General features: G+C 33.9%; 3 protein-coding genes across 6 annotated transcripts; 2 read left to right on the top strand and 1 right to left on the bottom strand.

Moving 5' to 3' along the window:
• The first annotated feature begins 251 nt into the window (after positions 1-251).
• On the top strand, positions 252-6,245 carry LOC127248053 (phosphatidylglycerophosphate phosphatase 1, chloroplastic/mitochondrial-like). Of its 3 annotated transcripts, none has more exons than XM_051270199.1 (6): positions 252-1,143; positions 1,249-1,326; positions 1,812-1,885; positions 1,981-2,088; positions 5,122-5,544; positions 5,908-6,245. In XM_051270199.1, the coding sequence occupies exons 1-5, from the start codon at positions 489-491 to the stop codon at positions 5,233-5,235; spliced, it is 1,029 nt and encodes a 342-aa protein (XP_051126156.1). In that variant the 5' UTR covers positions 252-488; the 3' UTR covers positions 5,236-5,544; positions 5,908-6,245. The 3 variants fall into 3 exon arrangements, with proteins under 3 accessions (XP_051126156.1, XP_051126154.1, XP_051126155.1); XM_051270197.1 differs by having other exon boundaries at positions 5,898-6,245; XM_051270198.1 differs by having other exon boundaries at positions 5,883-6,245.
• A 2,874-nt stretch (positions 6,246-9,119) lies between these two features.
• On the top strand, positions 9,120-16,405 carry LOC127248101 (probable galacturonosyltransferase 15). Of its 2 annotated transcripts, none has more exons than XM_051270285.1 (7): positions 9,120-9,314; positions 9,420-9,758; positions 9,842-9,885; positions 13,082-13,249; positions 14,776-15,357; positions 15,434-15,712; positions 15,817-16,405. In XM_051270285.1, exons 2-7 carry the CDS (start codon positions 9,509-9,511, stop codon positions 16,114-16,116), a joined length of 1,623 nt encoding a protein of 540 aa, XP_051126242.1. In that variant the 5' UTR covers positions 9,120-9,314; positions 9,420-9,508; the 3' UTR covers positions 16,117-16,405. The 2 variants fall into 2 exon arrangements, with proteins under 2 accessions (XP_051126242.1, XP_051126241.1); XM_051270284.1 differs by having other exon boundaries at positions 9,122-9,314; positions 15,434-15,736.
• A 211-nt stretch (positions 16,406-16,616) lies between these two features.
• On the bottom strand, positions 16,617-22,643 carry LOC127248100 (mitogen-activated protein kinase 15-like). Its single transcript, XM_051270282.1, has 10 exons — positions 22,116-22,643; positions 20,847-21,255; positions 20,413-20,540; positions 20,269-20,328; positions 19,649-19,798; positions 19,392-19,547; positions 18,917-19,128; positions 18,734-18,835; positions 17,358-17,527; positions 16,617-17,263 (listed from the first exon to the last, which is right to left on the bottom strand). Exons 1-10 carry the CDS (start codon positions 22,137-22,139, stop codon positions 16,785-16,787), a joined length of 1,890 nt encoding a protein of 629 aa, XP_051126239.1. The 5' UTR covers positions 22,140-22,643; the 3' UTR covers positions 16,617-16,784.
• Positions 22,644-22,894: the final 251 nt, after the last annotated feature.

The raw sequence follows: 22,894 nt of genomic DNA, 5'->3' as shown, positions 1-22,894 counted from the left end.
TTAAAATTAAAAAATATAAATTATAAAATTTAAACATAATTGAAATATATAATTATCTTTTTAAAAAAACATAAATTATAGTATGTAACTAAAATAGTAAACATTGATATTTTATGTAAAAGTAATAATAATAATTTTTAAAGAAAGAAAAACATAATGACATGATAGTACAGAAAACAAAAGTCAAACAAAATACAGAAAATCTTTACCAAACACAGCAAAGCCACAAGATGGATTTGAATGTGATGACGAATGGCCCAATAGAATTAGACGAGCTGCGCTGCGCGGGCCAGGCTGGGTGGGTGGGTTATCGTCTTCCTTCCTTCCTTCGCCGCCTTGGATTCTGCTCGGTGGCTATGGCTTTTCGTCGATCCAACTGAATTTGGAACTGAAATTGAAATTGACCGTCCTCATCATTTGCAGTTCGAAGCTTCCCCACTGAATTATTATTACCATATAACATCAGAAATCTCTATGTTCACCTGAATATGCTCTCCACTTCCGTCAGTCCACGCCACTATTGCTGCAACTACCCCCTCCCTACTCATCCCTTCTCCCATGATCTCCATCTCCATCCTCCCTGCAATGTTACCTTCAATTTGAATCCCCGCAAGTTCCCCGGCGCAAATCAAAGCATCCTCAAGCTCACGGCGACTCTCAGTTGCAGCAAAGAGCGTGAACAGGATCAGAGCCATCGGAATACTGAAGACGACACCTATTCATATAGACAAAGCGACGGCGAATTTCTCCATGATTTTCGCTCTTCTGCTGACGTTCCGGAAGGAGCAACTGTGGGGGAACAATCTGCTGTGGCGGACAGCCGTTCGGGCATTTTGTGGAACATGTGGTGGGTTAATCTTAAAGCGGCTCTGGGTCAGAGAATTAACCTAGAAGGCATTGCTTGCTTCGTCGGGGTTTTGTCCAAAAACAAGCAATTGGTAATCCCGCATGTTTCCGTGCCCGACATTCGGTACATTGATTGGGCTGAGATGAAGAACAAAGGTTTCGAAGGCGTTGTGTTTGACAAGGACAACACCATCACTGTTCCTTATACTTTAAGCTTGTGGCCGCCACTTCGCTCATCTTTAGAACTGTGTAAATCTTTATTTGGCAGTAATATTGCGGTGTTCAGTAACTCTGCGGGTATTGATTCCTTCTGTAGCCTATTTGGAATTTTTGAGTTTAGAATTTCTGTGTAGTTTGATAGTCTATTTTAGTCTCACTGTATTGGCATTTCCTAAATTTCAGGTTTACGTGAGTATGATCATGATGGAAGAAAAGCTGCAGCCCTTGAGGATGCAATTGGAATCAAAGTGATACGGCACAGTAGGTTACTGAATTGGAGTTTTATCACTTGAAAAAATCTTCGAATAGGCACGGAATTCTTCAAGAGAATATCGGTATAGGGGCAAATGTTATTGGTGATTTGATAGTAATATGCTTATATGTTATCTTTTGAAGTTAGTGTTTATACAATTTGATTTCATTCTCTTATCATTTATACATGTTGATGAAAGTCCGTATACGGGTTTTTCTTGTTTATATAATTCAAAAAATGTTCATTATTGTAGTAATGAAATCTTATAATTATGGTTATATATGGAGTTTGAAAGTAATTTATTTTATATTCAAGATTTCGGGACTAATAAATAAAATTCTCAAATTTCTTGTAATAGACTAGGATGGGACCAGGACAAGTATATTGTTAGTTATTCAAGACGTGATGGGGAAAAACTTGCCTTGCGCCAGCCAGCATCTTCATTTATTTTGTTTTCTAATGCATGCTTTTTTGTAATTTTGTGTTTATTAAGGAGTGAAGAAACCAGCTGGAACAGCCGAAGAAATAGAAAGCCATTTTGGTTGCGACTCGTCAAGACTAATTATGGTAAGTGCATTGTTGCTTTCTTCTTTCTTCTTGTCGTTTGACCTTTTTCCTGGCACTATTGGGTATCACATCTCATACCACATCAATCATGATAGGTGGGCGATCGACCCTTCACGGATGTTGTGTATGGAAACAGAAATGGATTTTTCACAATATTGACTGAGCCTTTGAGCCTTGCCGAGGAACCATTCATTGTGAGACAGGTTTGTAGTTTCTATTTATTATGTTTTTTTTGGTGCTATTAAAGAAACCTATACGACAAGGCTTGACATGACGTAAATATGTTGAATTGTTGATGATCTAAATTGCTATGCATTGGTCTTTAAGAATAGCAAATGAAATTTATGTTGTCGCATAAAATATCATGGGAGCATGTGTATATGTGGATATATATATATATATATATGCATATTTATATATTATAGGAGCTGAGTTTGGGTATTTTTGAACTCATTTAAACCACACTTCTTTTGAACTCATTTAAACCACACTTCTCACCAGTTAATGGTTTGTTATCATTGCTCTGGATGTCTAAGTTGTCTTGGAATTGTTATTTGGAAGTAGTGTAAAAGAAACCTATTGCATTACCTTACATGTGCCTTAAATTGCCTCAAAATGATTAACATGATCTTATCTGTGTTAATTTTAGGAAGGTTGTTGTGTCTATGGCTAAAATTTGCTTGATTTTATTCATAATTTTGATATCCACTTTCCATCCCCACCATTCAAATCTCATTGGTTTCACGCTGAACACCTCAAATATTACCTCTGAAACTTGGTTCCTTCCCATTTAAATCTCCGCTATTCACACTGAGCACCTCAAATATAGCATGTAAAACCTGGTTCCTCACCATTCTTCTGTTGGTAGGCTTGTAGCTCTTACAACAACTATTGATTCCAATTACTGCTTCTTTGAAAATGGTGGGTAATCAAAATGGAGTGATGTATTGTAGGGGAAGTTCTGTAGGCAGGATTTGATGAAATATTGACTTTAGATCTAAGTTGTTGAAGTAATGGTATGAGCAATGAGGGCATCGAAAGAGCGTGGAAGTTATAAAGTAAATGCAATAGTAGGGACTATCGTACGGGTATCTTTAGTTTGTATGCTGGGATGAGATTAGTATATATTATTTCATCTTATTTAATATGTATGTTATTCATTTTTATCATGCTTAAATAACAAATGATTAGGTTGCATATGCATTATGCAATCATCTTCTTTTAACTAAGCATGCCTTCCTTGGGTTCTTATAGGCAGGATTTTCAGAATATTGTAACCTGGGTTTGTAGGTCAAAGTTAAACATTTAGGTTAGCCAAAGCTTGAGCATTGCCACCATGCCATGCCAGGAAGTCTGTCTTACCACACAAGACCTCCCAAATAGGATGCTTAGGTTAAAATGTAAATGAATCCATTCTCGGTAATTTAAAGCTTTTATAAAATAATCAAGTCATGATATAAATAGCAATCATACAAACCAGAATTTAACCTGAAAGCCATTGAAGTACATGTCAATGATTGGAAGTCAAATTATGGCACATGATCTTTCGCAAGTAGCTGTGTGCATATTGTCAATCTGGCTTTATTCCTGAAAGTCATATTCCCTTGCTCATTGCTACGCAATGGCATCAAATTCGAAAGCGTTAGGGGGTTGAAATTGAAAACAACTTTGAATGGGAACATGTTCGTGGAACTATGGATAGCTCTATTATAAAAAATGCATTAGTTTCTCATCCAGACAAGCTTTTCTAAAATACCTCAGCTTTCCCTTTAGTTTGGGATGATATGCCGAATAAAAAAGAAGGAAACATAAAAGCTTTCCCCAAACCCTAGTTTTCCGGAAATGTTATTCTAGAATGGTTTTAAAATTTTGGTATCACTGTTAGAAAGAATTGCACCGGGAATACTATGCATTCTAAATACTTTAAAACAAGTTTGTAACATGCATTATGTCATTAGTTCTATTACAAGCAATGAAGTGTGCCATGTTAGAAAATTGTGTGCCAACTAATATAATGCAATCTTTGCCAATTTTAGAGTAGGATAGTTCTAAAATGAACTTCATGCCAAGGCCATCCTAAGGCATTTCCGGAATAAAAAATGGTGTGCATAATCCATGGGGTTTCAGTCTCGACTTGGATTGCTTGCACGTTATGCATTGACTGATGTACTTCGCAAAATCTGATTGCATGTTAGGTAAATAGAATTGCTTCTACATTAATTTCAATATTTTGTTGATATTGAAGGTGCATTCTGTTGTGTGTGTTTTGGTGCTTTTTCTTTTGATGTTTTTGAGGTGAAAATAGTTGTTTGATGTAATATTTTGTATAGAAAATGGATGTTGGATGTAATGCTTTTTAAGCAAAAATAAATAATTGAATGGTAAGTGATAGAAACCAAATGGTGATGTAGTGAGCTTCAGTAGTTTGACAAATTTGCAATAGTTTGAAGCATCCTCCTACAATTAATGCATAGCCGTCAAGAATAAAGACAAAGAGGGATCTCATATCCAAGTTGCCATCATAACCAACAACCACAAAACCATGAATGAAATAATGTAAGGGTGGCCTAGTTAGTGTGGTGCTTGACTGGTGACTGCAAGGTCATCAGTTCGAATTCCATCAATGCCTTCTCAGTCGAGCCTATCACATTTGGAGGTTATTGCGTTCAGCCTACCCGTTCACACTCAAAGAATAGTTGTTGTGGGTTTCTATGCCATAAAAAATAATAATGTACGGGATTTGGGAGTTTTGGAAAAATATTAGACCTTTATCAAAAGAGCCTTTTAAGTATTTTAGAATCCACTAGCAAGGCAACAGAATACTTTAGGATGGAGAAAACTCACCCGATAGCAAGGCAACAAAGTACTTGCAGCTATTTATTGGCAGCAAAACTCACCGAGGGCGAGTAGTGACTAACAAGTGACACCTCAGCTCGGTGGATTAGAACTCACTCAGAAACTCTCTGGTGATGAACTCATAGGCGACGGCTATGTATTTGTCACCAACCTGACAATGTCAACATATCTTTTGTACATTTGATTTACACCTTTTGACACATGAAATAGAAGATGCAGAATGATTTCTTTAACTAGGAAACCTGAAGTGCCTTAGATGCTAAACTAATCTTTGTCTATCAATTCTCTAAACATTACATTTTTCATCGCTTTTTCCTTACTTTTCAAACCTTTGTTCTTATTTCTAGTGGCATGTAATTGATGGGAAAAAATGTTGACAGGTGCGGAAGCTGGAAGGAGGCTTTCTTAAAATATTATCTAAAAGAGGGGTGATGCCAATCAGTCACAGGCTTGTTACAGATCCTATGAAGTGTATTAAGAAAGTAGCACTGTAATCAATGTTTTTGACAGAAAATATTATTGCTATTTATTTATTTATTTTATTAGCTATTCACTTTTCGATTACTGAAAGAAAACCTTTTGGACAGCTTAAGTCCTAGTTTGTTGATCTCAATAGCTTTCTAATCACCGATCATTTTCATCTATTATTGATAGTGCTAATAAGTTGATGATTAGTGAAGGAACTCAATATATGAGTGACCCACACAGCATTTGCAAGTGAGGTCAACGGTCTGGAGAAGTGCTGCACCGGTGGCGATTCTAACTACAGACCACATTGCGGGGAAGAGGGCCGCATCGACATGGTAATTAAGCTGACATCCTTCTTCCTTGGTATTAAATACTTTGGTGATGTTGGGTACAGTTCCTTTTCTTTTATTAGCTATTCCTATTTTGTTTCTTTCGTTATAATTCTAGTCTAAACATCCGACAAATTTATACTCAACAAATTCCTTACATTGTTAGAATTACAACATTTATTCTACTCTTTGATAACAGAAATTGGAAATGAGGATTGTCATAAAACAAGTACTTTTTTTTACTCCTGCTGTCTTGTTTTTGCACTTTGATCTTGTTGGTTATTGAATATTTCTATCAACTATCAACTATGCATTATTTTTGTATCTGTCTGATTGTGAACTAGTCGGCTTGCTGCTAGGTGGCCCCAGCTGGAGGGTAAATGTATGATGTTGATAATGGGCAAGTTTGTCACTGTTACTTGAACAGCACCATGCTTGCCTCTAACCATCAACTCTTTTGGTCAAAAGGTATGCACACACCCCGTAAGGGATGATCAAGTAGCGTGGAAATGAACTCATGACCGTAAGTTATGAGATCAAATTTACGATTGCTTCTAAGTCCTATGTGTTGTGTTACATATGGTTTATTTAGTGTGACTTATCTTACTGGCTTACTTTGCATGCTATTAGGTTCAGTCGGAATTTATTCAAAACACTCAAGAGTCCATGTTATTAAAAATAAAAATAAAAATGCACACTTTATAGCACATGTTGATGGAATTTAAGTGAATTATTTATTTATTTATTGTTATTACTATTTTATTTTTATTCTTTTCCTGATTCATGGAGTAACATTTATCTGACCAGTAATATTAAATAATGATATAAGGTATTTCTCCAAGCATTTGTGAGGTTAAATATTATTATGGCTATGTGTATATTTTTTTTATTATTATTTTATTATATTATAGATAGGATATTTTGGAAAGGGGTTCACTTTCTATGAGAACATTTTGCCTTTTGCCTTGATTTTAACCCCTGCTTCTTTTACCTCTCTCACTATCACTCCCACTCAAATCACTGCTCTTGATCCATCCTTGATCAACCCTCCACTGGTGTTCCTCACTTTCAGCCTGAAATTGACAATGTTTTTACAAGCAAGTTCTGATTCAATATCATCCTTTTCTAGTTTTGAACCAATCTCTACCATTGTCTCCATTGCGGAATCATATCTTTCCTCTTACTCCAACACTTTAAATTAACCCAGTGCATCTTTCTTTAGCTTACCGCCAAGAAAATGGAAACAATCCTTTTAGCTCAAAAATTATGTTTGCAACACCAATCATTCTCAACCAAACATTCTTATTTATCATTTATGTCATTTTGATTCCTATGTTCATGACCAGGAAGTTACTTTATACTCTTATGTTTTATGGGATAAGCCTGAATTTAGGGGTATGTATACTAAGTTGAAGGCTATGGTACACAACCATACATGTGAGTTGTCCAAACTTTATGTTGGAACCCAACCTATAACAAATACATAAAGTCTTAGAATTAAGGGGAAGGTTGTGGAAAGGTATAAGGTAAGGCGTGACTTGTTTCCAAGGGGTACTTGCAAATTTATGAATAAGACTATACAAATTTTTTTGGCTATTGCAAAGGTACTGACTGTCAGAACCATGCTCGCAATGGCTTCATATAGGTCTTGAAGAGTTGTTCAATTAGATATCAACAATGATTTTTTTCATGATCACTAGGATTCTAATAGTTATACAAATTATCCACAGGGATAATAAGTTTCTCCTGAACATGTATGCAAGCTAATGAAAGCAATCTACGGCCCCAAACAACCCCGTAGACAATGGCGTAAGAAATTCACATCCAAGTTGTTGGGATATTGTTTCTTACAATCAAATTATGATCTCTGCTTGTATATTTTGGTTCAAGATCAAATACTGGCCCTTTTGCTAGTTTATATTGATGGCATACATCATATATAAGAATTTGGGACATGCAAATATGCTTTTACCAATGAAAATACAACACTGTGAATAAAGAGTTCAGTAGCTCAACTTCGATTTTATTAAGGGTGTGTTCGTTTGATGGACTTGCACAAAATTTCACTATTCATCCAAAATTTTCTCCCCAAAAATATCAAATCAAACACTTATTTTTTATTTTTTATATTATATTAAAAATCAATTTTACATTCAAAACATCACATCATCACCTATTTATATCACATCATACAACTATTCAAATTCAAAATTTTTACTATTCAAATCCCAACTCAAAATCCAACCCCCCAAACAAACACACCCTTAAGAGTATTCTTACAAAGGCAGACATGTAAGTATCACCTTATCTAATACTTCCTTTATTGTGGAAAACAAGTTGTAAAACAACAGATACTGTATATAATAGAATCATTGTTGCCATGGTTTTAAAGGTACTGTGAGTTATCTATTTTCTTTGTGACTTTAAGATGTCAATTAAGTTTTATGTCTTCCTTCACCGTGACAATAAAATCAACAATTCACATTGTTGAAAATTCGGTCCATCGTAAGTGTACAAATCACATAGATAATTTATTTTTACTTTATCTGTGGTTTCAATTAACATACGTCACCACATCTTCAGCTTAATGATATTATTAAAAAATTTATTTATCATTTTCGATCTTTTTAAAATTTTAATAACATGATAGACTATTTGTTGATCCAACAAGTTTCAAAAAAAAAATCACCCATCTTGAACAATCGTTATAAACATACAACTGTCATTGTTTGATACATTTTTTGGTTGAAGCTAATAGTTTGTAAATTAGATATAATCAAACAAGTCGCAAATAAGTTTAAACTCATATGTAACAAGCTAGACTCGGAAGTGTCAAAGGTTTAAACTCATAACTTTATGATCATAAGTTCACTCATAAACACAAGTTTTGATTTATTTAGAGTTTCTTTACTCATGTATATTTTCATATAAAAACAAGAAGTATTAACCGTCCCATAATAAAATATCTATTTTTCTATGTCATAACAAAGTATCTACTGTCTACTTAACATTACAAATACCTTTAAAACTTACAATATATTACACAAATATCGTTACTTTTATATCACAGATACTAACAAGATTATTTTAATCATTTCAACTTTATTTTTACTATATCTCAATATAATATTCATATTTTTAAAATTACGTATAAAAAGTAAATTGATACTTCTTTATGGGAAGGAGGGAGTAATATTTTTTTTAAAAAAAATAAAAATGAATACCAAATTAGCACTCCTTTTAGTTATTGTAAATTTTGCTATTTAGTATTATTCCCACAACCCAATTAGAAAATCCACTGTGGCGGCGCGGCGGCGGCGATAGTATGCTCTATCAGATCTAAGCACTCCGTCAAAAATAATAAATGATGTAAAAATACGACGCTGCGTGGGCCATCCCGATCCATGTGAATTTGTCGGTGATTTGCATAGGCAGCCAAGGGCCACTTCGTAAATAGATTCGAAACTATGTGCAAAAAACGAACCCCACAATTCCCGGTACCCCTCCCACTGCGCAACGTACAAACACGCTTCTGTAGTGGTGTCCGGTTGCAATCTAGTATATAATAATTCCTCGGCATTCAACGCGGCTCTCGTTCACCATTTCGGCATTCCTCTTTCTCCTTCGCAAATAGACTGACATAATAAGCATAATAATACCGTTTTTGTTTTTTTTTTTTTTTCTTTCTCTATTATCTCGAATGATCAGAGAAGTGCAAATGTTTGCAAACCTGTTTGTGCTTGAGAAATGCTCAGCGCTCTCTGGACTGGATTGAGGTAGTTTTGATTCATGATTGTAAATACGATTGTTGATTTCGCTGGTTTTGGATGGCGCTGGGGACGATCCAGTAGCGTTGCGATTGATTTTTGGTATTCTGATAGGTAGTAGAGTTTTGGATCTGAAGCTGCGGTTCGATTGCTTGGATGAATTCGTTTCTGAGGAAGAAGAAGCGGAAATCGAAGATCCGAGTATGAAGAAGTTCTATATATCGGCGACGGGGATTAAGAGATTGACAATATCTTGCGTCGCCTCCGTAGGCGACGGCACGAAAAGTGTTGGCCGGGGGATGGTGAAGGGGAAGAGCTCTCCAGCGGCGTTGCTCGGCCGCCGGCTTTCCCACCGGACGCTCCGGTTGCTGGTTGGGTTACTTTTGCCGTTTCTTCTAGTAAGAACTGCTTTCCTGGCGCTTGAATCAGCTGCTCTTTGCTCTTCAACCATCGGTAATTTTGATTTTTTGAGGGGTAAAATTGTAAATTCGAACTTATACAGAAGAGTAATTGTGTAAAACGGTGTGCTCTCGCAGGGTGCATGACTTGGAGATTTTTTGGCGGGAGTGATGCTGCCGTGGTAAGTAAAAATTAGTTACATATTTGTTTTACATTTTATATATTTATTTATATCCAACTTATATAACCAAATTGTAGAGTATAGTATATATAATAATTTAATTAAATTTTAAAATTAAAAATAGGTCTGCTCGTTATAATCAGATAGTAACTATGTAGGTACAGTAGATGAGTCCCAATGCTACTGATAAGTGGTTATCAAATTGCTTGTTTTTTTTTTCTTATCAAACACACGGCATGTGTGACGCTTCGGCGCTTGTTTGTTTTGATTTCGTTGAAATTTTAAATTGATTTTTTAAAAAAAAAATTATATAAATAAATATTTTCGGTACAAGTGATATTATATTTGTTTGTTTTGTCTTGTATAATTTGCCATTTCCTTAATATAATTATACATTTTAAATTTCATAATCTATCATTTTTTTAATTTTAATTAAATTATTTAATTATTTAATATATAATTATTTTTATTATATAATAATTATTTTTAATAATATATTTCTTAATTACTTATTAATTATACTTTATTTAAAATCTTGTGTTGGTCATATTATATGGAAGGCGGGAGTAACTTTTGATTCCAAAAGAGCGTAAGTGTTTACTTTGTAGTTTTACATGATAGTATTTTTTATATTGAGTATCGAAAATTATATCGAAAATATAAAAAATACTAATAATTTGTGTTGAATTATAGATTTTTTTTTATGTAAATGAAAGATATATATTATATATGAGGCATGGTGCCAACTAAAAAATAAATTGAGTGAACAAATTTATTATATAGTATTTAATTTTTAACAGAAATATTATAGTAGTATTTAAAAATTATTCCATTTTTTACATGCTTACTCTAAAATAAATAGCACACGTGTGTTACCGTGAGAAATTAATGACAAGTTGCAATTGTTTAGAACCTAATTTTCAGTACAGTTGAATAAACTTAAAATAATCTATATATAATATTCTATTATTAGTTTACATCAATTAAGTGATAAAAATAAATTAGTGTAATAAACTTATCCATAAGGACCATACTACAAGTTGATGAGAAATTAATATATATGTACTTTTTTGTTATGTATGCATGCGTACGGTTTTACGTAGAAGATTATAGATTCGTTATTTAAATAACATCAATATTATAATCAATTTATTTTAACTTTTGGTGTATTTCCTTTATACCTAGATTGAATTTAAAGATTTAGATTTTATATCTAAATAACGCTTGATACAGTAATTTAGGAGAAAAGTATTTATTTTAGGAATATATACAAATAATAAGAAATTAGATAAAAACTCAAAAGAAATATTTTGAGTTGGGAGATTTAACTGTTTTTTTTATTATTAGTTATTAAAAATTGTAAAATGATTATAATGAATTATGATAGTTTTAGTGAAATGATTTTTGTTGTTTTCAAAATATCTTGTAAGAGAATTTGTATATTTTTCTTGGAAAATAACGCTCAACGGATGTCGAACTAAATGAGCTAATTTTTCAAGACTGAGGGATTATATGCCCTTAGCAATCTAAAAATTCACATTTAGAAATAGGACAAAGCTTATATTACATTGGGAGTCGTTGGTCCATACTCCTTTCCGGAGGAGCATCCAAACATGATAAAATAAGGTTGCGTTCGATTGTTTTTTAGCTTTGATTATTCTCGAATAAAGATTCTTTTTTAAATAATAAAAAATAATTTTTCAATATAATATTTTTTTAAAAAAAAAAAGAAAAAATAAAAATTATAATGCATATGCAAAATGATTTAGAAAACTCAATAAAACACATCAACCTAGGAGACTACCAAGCTAACTACTGGCCTAAAATTTGGAATTCAATTCAAATAATTCAGTATATTTTCACCTGTTTGCTCTTTACAAATATATATATATATATATAAAATTTAATTTCTTATTTTTGTAAAACTTTGTTTAGAATATGCTATGCTGTCATCTATTAATTGATAAAAAAAAAAAATGTAATTTAATAACTTTTGTATGTAATTTAATCATTATATAAATATATAAATATATATAATTTAATACTCTTTCCCTCCCACTCCAAAATTTAATACTCCCTCCCTTCAACTCCAAAGTATCTATTTTCTATTGTAGTAAAACTAATTATATATCAACACTAAAATATCATTTAACTTTTATCTGCATTACAAACATTTCATTAGACATACAATTATATTTTAATTTTTACTTCTTGTAAAATACTATTATTTTTTAATCTACCACAAAATTCAAAAACCCTTTGGACCAGAGTGATTTTATTTTATTCAAATTTAAGTATCTTAATAAATTATAGTATTGATGTCCTAAATCAGATTTTAATAATTAAATCAATAATAAAATTATCATTTATTGCGGTCCTTTTTTATTTTTAGTTTTAGTTTTTATCTCTTTGAGCTTTTTTCACCTTTTTATTATTCGACAATATGATCGGTTTTAAATAAAAAATATATATATTATAAATAAAATATTATGTCCAATTAAAAAAAAAAACACCTTTGTATCTGAAAATTCCAAACTTCAGCATTTCTTTGGATTTTTCGAAAAATAGAATGTAGTAACACCACCCCTCTATAATAATAATTATTATTATTATAACAAACCTTATCTAGACTCTGCAATTGTACATAGATTAACAAGAATGTATTATGTAATTTGAAGTATATTGCATGTTATATTGAATAAAACAATCATGTGGCTGTGCAAGTCGGTATATTTTGTTACTGTTATTTATTTATTTATATTTATAGTTTTTTTCTCTGACGGTACCAATAATATAATGTGGTATTCATTGCAAATTTCCATGAGGTGGTCCCCTTAGAAAACAATAATCTATTCACGTCGTGTCCCATCTCAAAGAAAACTAGGGAATAATCCACTAAGAAAAGGCAAAACTGTGCCACTCCCCTCCCCTAGTGAAGTACAGCTTAGTTTAGACCTTACTGTGACCCACAAACCATTGATGATGGATGATGCATGGCTTATATCAACAATAAATTGATAAATATAAATAAATTAATAATAATATATAGCCAGTCAATGACTCAATCAATCGACCCATAAACCATAGATGAATAGAACCAATAATAACAATAATCAGAAATGTTTTTATTTATGTAGATGTAATAGTCGATTTGTGTGTTGATGTGTCATATTTATATTGATGGTTGAAATAAAAGCTCAGAGAAGAGCTGACGAGGGCGTTGGTGGAGGCCGCAGAAACGAGTAATGATGGAGGAGTTGGAGTTGGAGTTGGAGTTGGAGCTGTTTCATTTAAGGATCTTGTCAAGGAGGTGACTGTAAACCGACAAGATATTAGAGCATTTGCTCTCAAGACAAAGGCCATGGTAACAACATCAACTTACACTAGTAATTAATTAATTAATTTATTTATTGCTATGCTGTTTTTATCTACTACTTGCAAATGGGTTCCCAGTTACCACCATTTCTGTATTTCAAAAAAAAAAAAAAAAAAAAAAAAAAAAAGAACCCTGGTTTTGTCTAAAAAGAAACAATTTTTAGGAAGAAATCAAATGAAGCAAAAAGACAGGAATTGGTAGAAGCAATACAAGTTGAGATATTTTTATATATTTTGATGCATAATACTGTAAGGAATGAGCCCAACAAGTAGTGGTTGTAGGGTGTGTTATATATATATATATATATATAATGTATGGTAGATTAGGTTAATTTTTAATGGCTGATGAGATGGCAGCACATGCAAGTAAGTTACCTATAGGCTATAAATAGATGATTGTGATTGTTACTCTTGTACTTTGTTCCTTTGGTTTAATTAAGGCAACATGTGAACTTCCACTGCATTTTTTTTCAATAGGTTATGGCTATGGCTATGATATGATGGTGCTTTGGGAATTGTATTTACTATCATCTATCTATTTATATCCACCTCTCGTTTTCGTTACGATAAAAGGTAGTATTAAAGTGCCCTCTTTAGGTGGGGTGGGGTGGGGTGGGGTATTGAATGAACACCAAGGCTTCCTATCTGTGTTCTTCTTTTTAGTTCAAGTCTTGTTGATAATTTGTTTGATCTACTTATATGCTGCAAAATGTGCATGTTTTCGAAGATATTTTAGATATTTGAGTTCTTGTTTAAATTAGGTCTATATTATTTTATACTACCTCATTTCTACTACAATGGCTCATTTCTACTACAATGGGTCTTTTCGATTTTACAATAAATTGAAAAATAATATTTCTTTAGTCCAAAAACAATAGGAATATTTGGAATTGACACGAGAATTAAAGAATAATAATATTATATTATAGTGGATGTAAAAATATTTTTACGTAATTATTGTGAAAAAGTGGGGATAGTTTGGTGAAAAGATAGAAAGGGAAACGAGACTATTAGTTTGGGACAGACGAAAAAAACAAAATGAGACTATTGTTTAAAGACGGAGAGAGTAATATTTTATTAGTTAGTAGAAGTATGCAAGAGGTTTTGACATTGTTCTCATTTGACTTTACGTATAAAATAATTGTACGTGTAATGGTATGTTTTTAATTTAGGTAAAAATTAAAAGTATTTTGGTATTAATGTAAATTTACTTTTACTAAAATAGGAAATAGATACTTTGGATTGTAACGGACGAAAATAGTAAACATGGTAATGTGAGTTGGGCCGGAGAGATTATTAGATTGTTACTCTTGATTTCATTATTAATAAAATGCAAATATGATATTCTACAAAATGTAGCATAAGGAAATTATGATCTCAGTTCTTTGCTGAAAAACATATACCAAGCAACATTCTTTCTATTACATGAATGATGAACTTGGCTTAACTTCCGAGTCATTTTTCTGCCAACATTCATTCGATTAAGCTAAAGAAACTCTGTATTCTGTAAAACAGATGGCGAAGATGGAGCACAATGTCGAAACAGCAAAATGGCAAGAATCAATCTACTGGCATCTTGCTGCTCATGGCGTGCCGAAGAGTCTTCACTGTCTTTCACTCAGATTAGCCGAAGAATACGCCATAAATGCTGCAGCTCGTTCTCGACTACCTCCGCCTCAATATATTCACCGCCTGATCGACCCTTCTTTTCATCATGTTGTTCTTCTAACCGATAATGTCCTTGCAGCCTCTGTCGTCATCTCCTCGACGATCAAAGCGATGGCGAAACCGGAAACATTGGTCTTCCACGTCGTCACTGATAAGAAGACGTACACGTCGATGCACGCCTGGTTCGCAGTAAACACGGTCGATTCTGCTGTTGTTGAAGTCAGGGGATTGCATCAATACGATTGGTCCCACGACGTGAACGTCGCCATTAAGGAGATGTTAGAAATTCATCACCAGATTCGGAATCGACAGTACCAGACCTTGAAGATGGAGGATTTTAAAAATGTCGAAGAGATCGATCATCGACTCCACGTTCTAAGTCCCGCCTGCATCTCCCTCTTGAATCATCTCCGAATTTATCTTCCTGAGGTTCTAGTTTTGTATACATATAGATATATATATATATACACATTACTAATGCTCCTCGTCGTCGTCTGTCTTGCAGCTGTTTCCGGAACTCGAAAAAGTTGTGTTCTTGGATGATGACATCATAATTCAACGCGACATTTCGTCGTTATGGGAATTGGACCTGGACGAGAAAGTAATCGGTGCCGTTTCCGACTCATGGTGCGGACGAGATTGCTGTCCCGGAAGAAGATACAAAAACTACTTCAATTTCACCGAGCCGATCATATCATCGAACTTGGATCAGAATCGTTGCGGATGGCTCTACGGAGTGAACGTTTTCGACCTCAAAAGATGGAGGTCGACGAACATCACTAAAGTATATCATCAATGGCTCAAGCTCGTGAGTGTATTCAGTTCGATCGAGTACATTAATCGCGATCATTTTTCGCTCGGTAATCATTCTATATATTAATCTTGTAGAATTTGAATTCGGGATTTTCGTTGTGGCATCCGGGAGCGCTTCCGCCAGCGCTACTGGCGTTCGAGAATCAAATGCATCGAATGGATGCGTCTTGGCAGATTAATGGTCTGGGGTATCGTAGCAGCGACGCACGACGACGACGAGACGATTGGGAATTAGAGAGAGCAGCTGCATTGCATTTCAGTGGTCCTGGGAAGCCATGGCTGGAGACTGGATCACCTCTGGTAAGATCACTGTGGAGTAGACATGTAAATTTGTCTAATGAACATATTAGAAGATGCAAGGTAACAACAGCCTAGGGTCCTGGGAGGGAGAACACACACATATATATATATATATATACACAGATATATACAATATATATACATACACAGGCATATATATGTATGTATGTATGTATGTGGTTTTGTGTGAGGAGTTTGTTTGGGAAAGAGGGAAGAAGGTTTAGCCTTCAGTCTCTTTCTCACACATTAGTCTTTCTCATACATCATCTCTGCAAGCTAAATGAAGAATATATATATGTATTTACATGCACACAGTGTCAACATGATGTATACATTATTATTTTTGTAGTTTGTAATTTGATTATATATATAACCAAATCACACTAGACGAACAAAACTAAATCCGTCAAATGATTGACTTTATGACTTTACGATCACGCCGCCACCACCAAGACATTCTTTAAAGAACTATATATATATATTAGAACAAAAAATTTAGACTAGTAATCCAAACTAAAAAAATGTTATATAATATACAATTCTATATTCGAATAATTATTATATATATATATATATATTGTGAAATTTATGCATTCAATTTCTTATAAAGTGAATAGAACATTATTGAAGATACTCAAAGGAGTAATTCTTAATCCTATACATCATCTCATCACGTGCTTTACAATGGTGTCCAACAAGTCCAACATCACTCAACACTAAACAACATCCTTCACACTTACTAATTAATACATCCTCGTCATACCATATTGGGTATGATGAACACTATATCCATTTCTGTGTGTCGCTGCCGTTGCTGTTGCCGATGCCGCTGTGCTCATAGTCTTGCCCATTCCAATTTCCATTCCCACTCCCATTCCTCGGTATTGAGCTTTTGCCCGCACAAGATTTGCATCAACAACGACTCTATCATCAACATATAATGGATGCCCCTCTACATTTATCACTGCATTGCTGATTGGCACCTGCTGCTTCGTTGCATAGGACAGCAAGTCCCCTCGGTATGTCTCAGCAACTGATCCATCCAATGCCCTGACCGGCACAATTCTCTGGTAACAATGAGATGGGGGCATAACCTGGGGGGAGAGGACTGTACTTTTTACAAGGGTTTGGGGAATGTATGGTTCTCTGACAGCATATGTATTGTTGTACGAAAAAACAGGGCCTACAGCTTTGTTGGATTTAGCTGCTGCTACTCCTGCTGCTGTTGGCATCAAAAGTTTCGAGGAAAATGATGATAATGCATTGGGAAAATGTTGTTGGTGAAGCATAATGGGATGTTGCAATTGAAAAAGTACCTTGAGAGATTCGGTGCTGTGGTCTTGATGATGTTCTTGACGGCGGATAAGTGGGATAAATGCCATCTGAATTCCTAAAGCAGGGTTCTTCTAAATTCTGCCATTCCTTCGCATTTGCAGTCATTATCTGCTCCTTTGGGGGAATTGTATTGGAATGTACAATGGTCGACCTGCAAACCATGTGGAACTATAATATGAACTTTGTATTTCAATGGACTTTAAATATGTATTCTTCTTGCAATATTCAAAGAAAACATTCATGTGGAGGGAACTCTCTACAACAGTAATACTAAAATTACTTGCGATAAGCATACTGCAACAGTATCAAATCATATAAGCTTTTCATGTAATATACCACTCACTACCAATACGATCGCTAGATATTAGCTGAAAATATAAGTAAAATATTATATTTCATACAGCTGGAATCACTTGCCTCTCCATTTTTTTTACTAAGCAATCTCCACGATATTATATAAAAAAAAATATATACTAGTTTTTCTCAAAAAAAAATATATATTCAATCACTACTTAAACATAATATACAAACCAAACACACCCATCTAGATTCTATAATTAGATACTTTTCCAAAAGGTAAATACATAGCACAACCGAGCAAGCTGAAGTTATTTCCAATATAAAGTGCAACTTGGCAAAATTGTTTGCACCTAAACATTAGTTTGGATGTGTTTTCAGGAGTGTGCTGGGGTTTTTACAACAGTAAATAATTGGATTGAAATATTTTTTTAAGTAATACTAATAAAAAGATATTTGATATGTTGTTTTGAATAGAAAATTAATTTTAAATGAATATTTTACATGAAATATAGGTATTCGATGTTATGATTTCTAGAGGGAAATAATATAATAAATAGTGCTTACCGGTTACGAAAACACATCCAACACACCCATCAGTATCACACTAAAATCATAGAATAATTACAAATAGAAAATGAAACTCAGACATAGCCGGCAGAAATCATTGCTTTGGTCACAAAATTCTAGAGCACCAAACAGAGGGTATAATTAATACTATTATCATTATTTTGTTTTTGTCAAAATGTTTATAAACAGAGTAGATGTTATTGTTTTGTTGGTTGCATACATTTGTATATATTAATACAATCATTAGGAACTGCCATAGTGTGTAAAGAAATAACAAAAGGTTTTGGGTATAAATATAAATATACAATAGATGTATGTGGGCGTATTTGTTTGAATAATAATTTAAATATGGAATATAGGTTTAACATATATTTATATATATGTGGGGTAGGGGTATAAATGTTACGTCTGCTTTCTAAAGAAAATTGAGCAGAAGTGTAACAAAACATTAAAAAACAAAAAAAATAAAAATGCTGAATAATGAATATACCTGGGAAGAGAAGCATGCTTTCTTTCAAGGGGAATTGCAGGGTTGCCTTTGCCTCCATTTTCTTCTAAATGAGCAAATTGCTTTTTGAACTGGTCAATGGCACTGCAGATGAGAAATATTCCAAGATTAGCACTTCAGAAAACCGAGCCCAAATAATCTAGCAGAAAGAAAGAGTTTAATCACCTAGGATAGAGAAAAGTAGTTCTCTCGACTCCATTGATGTAATCCTTCAGCAGCTGAGGATGATACTCCAAAACTTCACGAAATATTAGCTCCCGTATATCATCCTTTGTGACTTTCCGCCTCTCAAATTCAAATTCCATCTTTGAAATTGGCTGGCAAGATGGTTCTCGCTCTGGTCTGCACAGTCCCTTAAAGTAGGGATCAGCCAATGCCTGAACACACATATAATATAAAAAATCTACCATTAAAGATATGATGAATAAGAAAATGCGTATGATATCTCCAAAGGAAAGGGATTACTCACAAACCATGATTCCACAACAATACAGAACCATCATATTGATATATATATATATATAGAGAGAGAGAGAGAGAGAGAAAGAGAGCATGGATATAATATTATAATGAAATTACTATACTTCTGATGACTTCCAATTACAAAAACCCATTTACAAGAGAAAAGGCCATAGCAAACCTCCTCGGCAGTGGGACGGTCTTTTGGATCAAATGCAAGCAGCCTTTGCAGGAGCCGAAGTGCCAAGGGATCAGCATTTGGGAATTTCTGTGCAAAAGAAATAGGCTGCTTCTTTCTCATGCTCGTAAGATATCTTCTGGCCTTCTCATTTCGCACCTAAACACAGAATAGGAAAAAACAAAATGTAAACAACAGGTCGGCACATTTAACATTAGCACAAGGAAACAATGATACTGTAAGGAAGCACAGATGAATACCCGAGAAATGGTATCCATTGAAGGTGTTCCAAGAACATCAGTTATCAAATCCAGTTGGTGAACAACATTTTTTCCAGGAAAAAGTGGCTTCCCTGTTAACACCTCAGCAAAAATGCATCCAATACTCCATATGTCGATTGCTGGAGTATACTGAATGAGCATGCAGTCAACGTCCAAGAAACGTCAGCAATGATACCGTGAAAAACATCGAAACTTGATTGAGAATCAATGCAGACAGTTAGACAGAAACATGTGCCACATCATGTGATGTATTAAACTAAGCTACAAAGAATACAATATATCCTATAAAACAATGAGAGATTTAAAGAGATTACAGACCACCCAAACCACATTTAGTAATATTTTCAAATTATGTTTTTTATCTGAAAAAAGAAACCATTTCTATAAGTACCCACTGATTGGCTCCATTATACCGAAATCCAGACAATTTACTAACCAAACAATGTTAGAAATAAGAGCATTTATAGAACCATTATATCTGCCAGAAGATAAATTAAATGAAAGCAATTGGAGATCATGAAAGGAAGCAATCAGAAGATGTTTAGCTTCTGCAGTTTTAAAATCATAAATAACAAAGTAGCCAACAAGAAGAAGTTAACCTTGGAGAAAAATGAGCCACACAACTCTGGAGCCCTATACCATCTTGTGGCCACATAATCCTGCATTTTGCAACAAAGGAATATTACTCGGAAACAGGCAAACAGTTAGCATCATATCTAATGACCACAGCTTTTATTTCATACCGTCCAGAATATGGTTGTAGGAGTGTCATTAAATGCAACTCTAGCCAATCCAAAATCACATATTTTCAGTTTACAATTTGCATTTGCCAATATGTTCTTTGGTTTTAAATCCCGATGATACACATTAGCTGCAGACAGAAATTTTAATTGTCAGATGTTTTAACAAAAGTACCCCAAAATATTACTCCAATGATCAAGTAGAAGAAAAGCCTAATATGAGAGATCCACAACAAAAATAGATGCTCTATGAATACAACGCTATTTGTTAACAATCATCAGGAATTAGGACTGACATCCGGAACAGCAAGAAGTGTTCAATTCTATGATATAGACATGGTTTTTAATCAGACTCATCCTTTTTACTATTTTACGTTGGACAAACCAGAGAAATTGAAGAAGGTTTCACAAGGACACAAAACAGAAGGAGCTATTACCTGTGTGGATGTATTTAAGAGCTCGGAGTAATTGATAAAGAAAAAATTGATGATGTTCCCGAGTTAAGTCATCATTAGCCTTAATGACTTGATGTAGGTCTGATTCCATAAGCTCAAAAACAACATAGATATCTTTGAAATCTCTTCTTGAAGGTGGAAACATGATGTGTTTAATTTCAACAATATCTGGGTGTCGTAGCAACCTTAGAAGTTTAATCTCTCGAAGAATTCGAGCAGCGTCAGAAATGTGCTCAAAGATGTTGTGTATTTTCTTTATTGCTACTTTTTCACCAGTATGAGTGTCAATGGCTGAGCAAACAACACCATAGCTTCCTTTCCCTATGACCTCCTGGATTTTATATCTGCTTGCATCACCATATTCAGAAAAGAAGTCCATTTCGGCTGAACCCTGATGCACAAATATAAGTGCAATAAGTGGTTTTCTAATAACATAGGAATGTAGTTTTTCGTACACCATATAACAACATAAGATTTTTGTCAATTCAAAATCAGTATGACCATAAATATCTTTACAAGTGTACTGTTTTGCCCAAATAAGAAAACAAATATACAAAACAAAATAACTTTCTGGTCAAATTGTGACCAGAATGTTGTCCTCAACCTATAATGCATTTTTTAATATAGCATTACATCGATAACTTAATTTCCTGAGAGAGGAACAGAAGAAAACTGAGCAAGGGACAAAAAATAAGTGAAAGCACTCTTTAAAGAATTGAATTGTAATTGTCCCCAATAGCCAGAGAATAATCAGCTCAAATATTTGTTTTATTAGTAGAAAAGCATAACTGGAAAGATAGAATTAAAAGCATTTACTAAATATCTCTAAATTTAACTAATGAATTAGTTCATTGATTGACCAACTGGTGCATCATAGAATCCAGATTTCACTCACTACCTCAACCCCATTAAGAGTAATTAACATTTACATCACTGCCATAAATGAAAATTCATTTTGATTCAATATGCAGCAACACCGTGGAAAACGATCATTTACCAATAACAGATATAAACATTCACATCGTGTCATATCAGATCAAAAGAATTGGCTTCAACAATCATTTACAGGAAGCATAAACCCTAGGTACTCAATATCGTTTCTTTCTTCCAAATCTTCAATTCCACAATAATCAATCCAAAAACTTAAAAAAATAAAATCATCTCCAACCAAGCAAATTTTTTTGCAAAATAAACAAACAAATAAATAACTGAGAATAGGATAAGAAAGATAAAACAGTAAAACGAACTGACTTTCTTTCGGTGATCGGCCTGCATTGTCAGTGAAATTCAGAAACCAAACGAACAACGATCTTAACAATCACCCCCAAAATCAGCAAATTCAAAGAAACAGATTCTCAATGCATTGGCTCGACATAAAAATTCAGCCACATTTCCCCCATCTCCCGCGGCTTCTAATGGCGAAGGAGAAATCCCACCTGGTCCGCTTCCGATCCGTCATACAACGCTCCCTTCTTCCTCTTGCTGCTGCTGCTTGTCCGCCAACAATCATAGAACTGCAAAAGCAACAATCATAAACGCCCTCTATACATACATATATATGTTATATATGGAGAACTCCGAATTCGACGAAATAAAGGACCCCTCTACGCTCTATTGTATTCACACACGACACAAACACAAATGAGCGAATGCTTATGCGAGTGTGCGTGTGCGTGTGAATATGTAGATCTGAAGGAGCCCTTCTTCTGCAGCTGGCTGGCGATCCAACACCGACACAACGCAAAAGTGGATAGACAAAGAAATGTGGATGGAGAGGATATTCTGAAATGCGTTTGTAATTTATATCGTGTGTGTATATGGGCACCGCGTAATACTGTACCGCTACAACTGTAGACAGCAGTCGGTTTATTTTTGTGTACTTTTCTATTTTTTTTTTTTTTTAATAATGGAGTAATAAAAGTTTTTAAATATAGGATGTATATATATATATATATATATTTTTCAAATCAACATATTTTATCAAAAAATAATAATAATAACAATCATAATAATAATAATAACACAGTTTA

The sequence above is a fragment of the Andrographis paniculata genome, unplaced genomic scaffold (assembly GCF_009805555.1).
Source record: "Andrographis paniculata isolate CXL003 unplaced genomic scaffold, ASM980555v1 Contig32END, whole genome shotgun sequence".
NCBI classification, from domain to species: domain Eukaryota; kingdom Viridiplantae; phylum Streptophyta; class Magnoliopsida; order Lamiales; family Acanthaceae; genus Andrographis; species Andrographis paniculata.
This window is presented reverse-complemented; position numbering and strand designations above follow the sequence as displayed.